This window comes from Pteropus alecto, unplaced genomic scaffold, assembly GCF_000325575.1.
Source record: "Pteropus alecto unplaced genomic scaffold, ASM32557v1 scaffold95, whole genome shotgun sequence".
Classification (NCBI taxonomy): domain Eukaryota; kingdom Metazoa; phylum Chordata; class Mammalia; order Chiroptera; family Pteropodidae; genus Pteropus; species Pteropus alecto.
In genome coordinates, this window is record NW_006441071.1 from 21,066,184 (window position 1) to 21,074,109 (window position 7,926).

A 7,926-nucleotide genomic window follows, 5' to 3' on the forward strand; every position below is an offset into this window, starting at 1 on the left:
AGATGACTGAAAAACAGTTTAAGGATCAGCATCAGTACACAGAACACATCATGTCCAGAAAATATGGGAGATGGGTACAAAGGAGTTCATTATTCTAATAAATCCACTCTTTAATATGTTTAAATTTTCCAAAATGAAAGTTAAAATAAACCATAAGCCTGTCTATATTAAATGACATAGAAAAATGGCTATGTTACATACCTAAGCTAAAAAATAGATTCACAGTTGTGGGTTTCTGTTATTACTTCTTTTACATACAAACTTTTTTTTTTTTACTATACACATGTACACAAACATAGAAAAAAATCTGTAATAATACACACCAAAGTATTAATGATAGTTATCTTTCTTCTTCATACCTTTTGTAATATCTGAGATTTTTACTAAAAATATTCATTAGTCATAAATATAATTGACAAGTTTATTCCCTTTAGAACAACAAACAGATAGTATCAAAAAATCAATACACAGGAATAAATGAAACAGAGAGTAGTATGAGAAGAGGGAAGAGAAAGGCCAAATCATGAATGTCCCTTGTTTCACTACATGCACAACATTGCGAAAAGCTTGCCTGTTGTTCTGAGTGAGACAGGATCCAATGAAGGTTTATGCACAGAGGAGAAGCTTGATCTGATTTATATTTTAGAGGAATCGTTCTGGCTAGTGTGTTTAGGATAGACTGTAATAAGAGACAAGAATGAGAGTAGGGAAGGCTATTCTAATCACCCAGGTAATGGAAAATGGTGGCTTGGCCCTGCTCAGCAACAGTGGAGGTCAGAAGCCGGATATATTTTTAGTGAAGATGAGATAATTTGCTGATGGATCAAGTTTGAGGCATGAGACAAAGATCATTCCAGGATAAGTCCAAGGCTTTTGGCTTGAGTAACTGCAAGGATGGAATTGTCAGTTTCTACGATAGGGTAAGGGAAGCAGTAGGAAGTCAGAGGTTGTTTTTGGACATTTGACATTCAAGATGTCTATTGGATATCCAGGTATAGTGCTAAATTCACAATTAGATATATGTTCATTTCCTTTTGTTGTGAAAGGATGGTCTACTTACATCTTTTCCAATAAGATCTCTCTGGTTCTCAATGACACCCCAAGGAGGGATTCCAACTGTCCAGATTTTTCTCAAGCACTGAGAGGAATGGGCTTTCAGGGCATCCCCAACATGTTTGGACACTCCTAGGAACAACCAGTTTAGAAGTCAAGCTTTAACTCAATAATCATGCAAAACACCGTGACCCCCGGAAAGAGACAAATAGACAAGCATAGGCAAAAGGCCATTGTTAGGAGAAGTTGCTGGCACAGTGGAATCAGTTTCTGTATCTTCACTCCCCCTTGACAGCTCGTACTCCTATCACTGACCTCTTTACCTGAATAATTCTCCTCTCCCTATGGGTAATTTCTACTTATAACATTCAGTTCTGCCTAACCAGAATGTCCTACAAGCCTAGTCCTGAAACCATGAATGTTCTAAGCACTTTTTTCTTTAACCTTCTCTATTGTCCCAGCAAAACATCTTGCAGATATGCCCTTTGCTTCACTGTGGCAAATTAATTTAATAGCTTTATAGACACAAATATTCTAGAGCTAATACATTAACGTTTGCCCTTCTGAGATTGATAATAATGTCAATACTTATATTAGCCAACTCTTACTATGCACCAGGTGCTCTTTCAAGTGTTTTACATGTATTTACACTTTAAGTGGAAACTTTTCTTAGTCCATTAGTCAATTTTATAGGCAAAAATTAAGGCACAAAGAAGTTAAATAACTCGCCCAAAGTTATCAAAGTTATAACACTGGTAATTTGTAGAGCTTGGATTCCAATCTAGGATATCTGATTTTTCTTTCTATGATAGACTTTACTTTTTAGAGCAGTTTTAGGTTCAAAGTAAAATTGAACATACAGGGAATTTCAATAAGCCCCTTGTCCCCACACACCCAGAGCCTCCCCTACTATGAACATCCCCCACCAGAGGGTACACTTATTACGACTGATGAACCTGGGCTGACACGTCATTATTGCTCAAAGTCCATAGTTGACATTAGAGCTCACCCTTGGTGTCATACAGTCTATGAGTTTGGACAAATGTATAAATGACATGTATTTACCATAATAGTGTCATACAGAGTATTTTTACTGCTCTAAACATCCTCTGCACTCTGCCTATTTACCCCATCCGCCTCCCACCCCTAATTTAACCCCTAGTAACCACTGATCTTTTTATCGTCTTTATAGCTTTGCCTTTTCCAGAAGGTCATATAGCTGGAACCATGCAGTATGTAGCATTTGAGATTGGCTTAATCTGATTTCTCATCACAACACTGCATTGTACTACTTATTCATCCTTTGTATAGTACTGACTCCGCATGTGACATTAGCACAGAAAAAAAACCCTGCAAATTGCATACAACTGATGCATAGCCTCTAAATCATTTCCCTCTTTCTGCATCATCCCCTCCAACCCACTTTTTGCACTTCTCTCAGAGTCATTTTCTAGAATCAGAATTCTAGACCACAGGCACACATCATTATCAACTGTGGAGCCATCCACCACAACCGACATTGGGTTCTATAGTTTGGCATGGGTTATCAGCATTGTGGTGGTAGTGATGATGGTGATGATTTTTCAATAGGCTACATGTAATCTTAATAATACATGCTGTCTGTTGAGACTCTGTAAAACCAGATCTGACCATGTCATTTCCTATTCATTCTCCTGTTTAAAATCCTTTGAAGGCTGCGCGTTGTGTAGAGGATAAAACCTCAGTCCATCAGCATGGCACCCAATCTAGCTCCATTCTGCCCTGCTGTCTCAGCCTCTGCCACATGGCATATCCAGGCAATAGCTTTTTCACCTCTTTCTATACACCTCTTAATCTCCAGCTGTGTGCTTGGCCCATAGCTGCCACTTCTGCCTAGAATGCCTCTTCCTATTCTTTCCTTGAGGCTAACATCAAGGGCTATATCCTTCTCCAAGATTTCCCAGGTGCCCTCAGTCAGAACTGGAATTTCTCTTCCTCTTCCTTTTACTCCCAAATACTTTCTTTCTGAAAGATGACCCAGTCAGCATCAGTTTTTAGTTAGTTGCTTCTTATCTATTTATCACAACTTACCCCATCACTAAACCCAGGGCCCATATCTTTCTCATCTTTCATCCACAGCATCTACCCAAATGCTTTACACATAGAAGATTCTTTAGGCTTGTGGCATTCAGTTTAAGTAAATGTCAAAAATTCATGCCAAGTAATGTTCGATTACAGTTGAGAAGCATCTCAAGAATAGGCAGATGCTCATAAGCAGAGGTTCTTAAAGTTAAATGTGTGTAAGAAACATCTGGGGATGTTATAAAAATATAGATCCTGAACTTGCCGGTCTGGGAAGAAGCCTGAGATCTGCATTCCCAATAAGATCCCAAAGGCTGCTGATGTTCCCGAGTAGTCAAACCCTAAGGAGCTGTGGTCAAATCAGGTCAGACCCTGATTACTATTTAAGGGAGCTCCAACTATTTCTCATTCCCTATTTCCTTTGTTCATATGAACTATTTCAATAGTCTTCATACTATTAGTTTGTGTTCCTTAACTGGCCTTAACCTCAAATGTTAAAAAAAAAAAAAAATGTGTTCCTTAACTGGCGTTAACCTCAAATGTTCAAAAAAAAAAACAATAAGTATAATAAAGCATGTAATACAGTGATGCAGTTAGTTATTCAAAGAAAAAGCATTGCTCAAGTCTGCCTTTTTCTGAACTCTGAAAAACTTTCCCACCCGCCCCCTTTATTACTAGAAATAAAATAAGTCTTACAGTATGAATTGCAAACACTGCCACCTTCACTTTTCTTCCAAGAATGTAAAACAATAATTATCTCAATAAAAGATACAAGAGAAACAAGCAAGTTACCCATTAGTGACAGGCTAAATCCCTTGGTTTTATTTTGCTTTGTTTTTTCAATCATTTGCTTCCTTCATTCCTTTCAGTCAGAAGAAATGATTTGTTAAATCAACACATATTGTTCAATGCCTAGCAAATATGTAGGCCCTCGCAATGAGGAAAAAGATCTAATTTACAGACTCATCCTAACTTGTAAAGCAAAACATGCTACAAGTACTCCGGTCAGTTAATGCTACAGAAAATAAGAGACAAAAGTGAGTTGAGATAGAGGATACTTCATGGATGTGTTGGCATCTAGTATAGATCTTAAAGGATGAGCTGAATTTAACAGAAAACATTGGCTAGGGCCAATCAAAATAAAAAGTTAAAAGAGGGAGAAATAAAAGGAAGATGAAAAGCCACAGTGTGATATTGTGATTTATAATAAATATATATTTGGCTTTTGTCCTATTCTCGACACAGAGCTCCTTAAACCCTTGAAATTTCGTAAGTGAGGAGAGTTACAGAGGTATTTTAATGAAGTGACTTTAGGACTACTCTTAAGGATGAGGCTGGTTGCCAGAGGAAACAACAATGTGATTAGAGGGTTGGAACTTCAATCCTACCCCCAAACCTCTGGGGAGGGAAGACAAAGACTGAGTTCAATCCTCAATGGTCAATGATTTAATCAATCATGCCTGCGTAATGAAGCCTCCATAAAAAGCAAATGGACAGGATTTAGAGAGCTTCCAGGTGAACGAACAAGTAGAGAAGTGAAGAGAACATGGAAGCTCTGTGCCCTTTCCCACATACCTGGCCCCATGCATGTCTTGCACCTGACTATTCCTGAGTTATATATATTTTTTATAACAAACTGGTAATCAAGTGACTAAACTGGTTTCCTGAGTTCTGTGAGCCACTTTAGCAAAATTATTTGAACTGATAGAGGGGATCATGGGAACCTCTGACTTACAGCCAGTTGGTCAGAACTACAGGTAATAACCTGGACTTGTAATTGGCATCTGAAATGGGGACAGTCTTGTGGGACTGAGCCCTTAATCCATGGGATTCGATGCTATTTCCAGATAGTGTGTCAGAATTTAGTTGAATTGTAGGACACCCCGCTGCTATTGAGGAACTGCCTGGTGCGGAGAAAGAACCCACCCATCTGAAGTGGTGTCAGAATCATAATAGGTTAGTAACAGATTGGTAAGAGAGGAAGGTTTATGAAGTTACTAGTTCTCAACCCTGGCTGTACATTAGATACCTTTCAGGAGCTCCACCCTGAAAAACTCTAATCTGGGGTAAAGTCTGTGCATCTGTATTTTTTAAAGCCCCCACATGATTCTCTAATGTGTAGACAATTCATAAACATTGATGCAAAGTAGGATTAGAGGTTCAGAGGCTACTATATGAAGTTCCTGAATGTCAGATGTCAAGGAGTATGAAAGAGTCAGTGATACAATGAGTGAAATGACAACTATCTAGTTAATTATTTCCTTATACCCAATACACTCAATGCAATTGTGGCATGCCTCACTGATTTTCAATGCCTGGGAACTTGAGCATGGTGAGTTTAGCTCATGTCCATGCCCACATACTACACACTTGCATGGCTTCCATATCTGTGTAACCTCGCCATAGTCAGAAGCCCATGAAAGAATATTTTCTTTTTACCTGAAACTTTTACCAGAAGTTATGTTAAAATAGCATATTTTAACAATAGTGAAAACACATTCCAGGAAAGGTCTATTGTTCTTCAGAGTTTTGTTTTTTTATTTTCCCCAGTCTTTTCATCTTTCTCTCTCATGCTACCACACCTCCTGGGAGCATTGCAGAGCAGAGATTAGCTGCCATACTGCATGATTCACAGTTAGAAAAGGAGAATTATTTAAAAAAAAAAAAAAAAAGTATGTTAGAAGAGAGTGTGCTTTACCAGTATTAATGCCTTCAGTTATTATCCATGCTCCTGTTGTCTCTGCAGCTTTGACCAGACCTTGGCTGAAGATCTCCTTTAGTTTGGAGGGCATCTTGAAGCTCTGGATGCCGCCGTGGACAGAAATCACCAGCTTTGGCAGTTCCATCTTCCACTCTTTCAACATCAAATGTAACAGATGTTCCATCTTTGTATCATAAGAAGTTCTAATATACTGGAAGATAAGCATATAGACATGTACATAAAATAGTGAAAAATATATGCCAAATAACAATAAACACACAGAAAAGCAATGGAAATGGCCAAAACTTAAAAGGAAGTGCCCGACATCTTTTTAAAAGTTCATCTTTGTATAATGGAAATACTTACTTTGAAAAGATCCCATACTCCCTTTACATTCCTTCTAGGAATTACAAGCCTTGGTAGGAAGGCTTCCTCTGATTTTCAAGGTTGGCCCACCAATGTTCTTGAGAAGGTCTCGGATGAGGCAGACATACTTCAATGTGACAAAAATCACTACTCCAGCAAATTCATTAAAAAAAGTTTTTAAAAATAGGTGAAATATGGTTTTTCATAAACACCATGGTTTTTAATTTACTTGACCATTTCACATATTTGCATAATTTAAGATCCAGGAACATCTACATTTAATTTATAATTTTACATTCTAACATTTTCCTTTATATATAATTATCCTTCTGAAAATTTTTTTTCCAAAATAAATACTTTTCACAAAAGAGTCATATCTTTGACTAGTCAATGTAACAAAAAGAGGAGATGAGGAAAATCCAAATCAGCAGGTAGTCCCAGAATCATTTTGCATTTTACCTAAGATTATTATGTATGACAGGCTTTCTTTTTCCAAAAGATGCAGCCACATACAGACCATTAAAATCATACTGAGATGAATTTCCCTTCCTCAAGAATAAGCCAACCAACAGCAAGACTAAGTCAGATTTAAAGGAAGAAACAAGAGTGCTAAGAAACCATGAATTATGAAACTATACCAAAAATAACCACAGGTGGATATATAAATAGGAATTATCATATTATCCTCCAAAATATGATAGCAATTTAAAACAACTGTCCATTCATCTTTGAAATTCTTAAAATGTTATCCCTTTATGTCATAATTAAAATGTTAGGATTTCTGAACATTGGGATGGTGTGGCCAGCACAGAATGTGAGTAATAGAAAAAAATATAAGGATAACTAGATTCAACTTACAAGTGAGGAGACTGAGTTTCCATAGCTTTATTACATATTCGAATAATAGGGAAAAAAGGACTTTTGCGAAACGGTTTGTGTTTATCCACATAATGAAGGACAGAGGAGGCAGCTCTGGTTTAGTTCGCCTTGTCTCTACCCTATCTTTTTCTCCCAGGTGCTCCTCTCTTTCAACTATAAGTCCTTTTAGTCCTGGTAGTTATTTTTCCTTGAGATTTCAGGATAAACAACATGATGAAATAAATTATCAGCACTAGAGTCTTTTATCCAGAAGGCCAACCAAAGACTCTGCTAAAGGTGGTGATGGTTTCCCCTTCTCCTTTATAACTCCCTTAGATTAGGCAGATTCAGACTGGCAAAAATTCACCTTAAATCTTTTGCAGAATGTGATGGTATGAATAAACAGCTAGGAAGAAGAATACAGTGGACAGAGATGAATAACCAGCTCGCTCACAAGTTTCTCTGCTGTTCACTGTAAACTTGAAGTGCAATTCTGAGTCTTCTCTTTTGGAGATCAAATAAAATGTATTCGGGTACATAAGATGTAACAGGAGTCAAATGTTAAGTGTAAAATGTATTAGTGATCAGGAGGTCTGTCTAATCATATTTCAATGCTTCTAAATGTACCATATTCTCCCTTGGCCTTTGCACAAGCTATTTTTTTGCCTAGAATGGTCTTACCTCTCAGCCTCATCAGATGCCAAACATCTCATTTTCTTTCTGATCTCAGCTTAACTGTCCCTACCTTCCTATGGCTTCCTTGACACTCATACAGCCCCAGAAAAACAGGAGGAGTTATTCTTTTTATCCTCTCAAAGAACACTGTGTTCATTACTCATAACATCCTCATCCTCTGTGGTAATTGTATATTTATTTCATGTTTCCTT

The 7,926-nt window shown here is 37.4% G+C and overlaps 1 protein-coding gene across 1 annotated transcript in view; it reads right to left on the minus strand.

The window, feature by feature from the left end:
* TRPM6 (transient receptor potential cation channel subfamily M member 6) overlaps nucleotides 1–7,926 on the minus strand; it is a 144,426-nt gene that overhangs the window by 76,719 nt on the left and 59,781 nt on the right. The window contains exons 6-7 of the mRNA XM_015594555.2: nucleotides 5,813–6,026; nucleotides 1,061–1,185 (exon numbers count right to left, since the gene is read on the minus strand). Coding sequence (XP_015450041.1) covers nucleotides 1,061–1,185; nucleotides 5,813–6,026 — 339 coding nt within the window. The remainder of the gene's footprint in view (nucleotides 1–1,060; nucleotides 1,186–5,812; nucleotides 6,027–7,926) is intronic.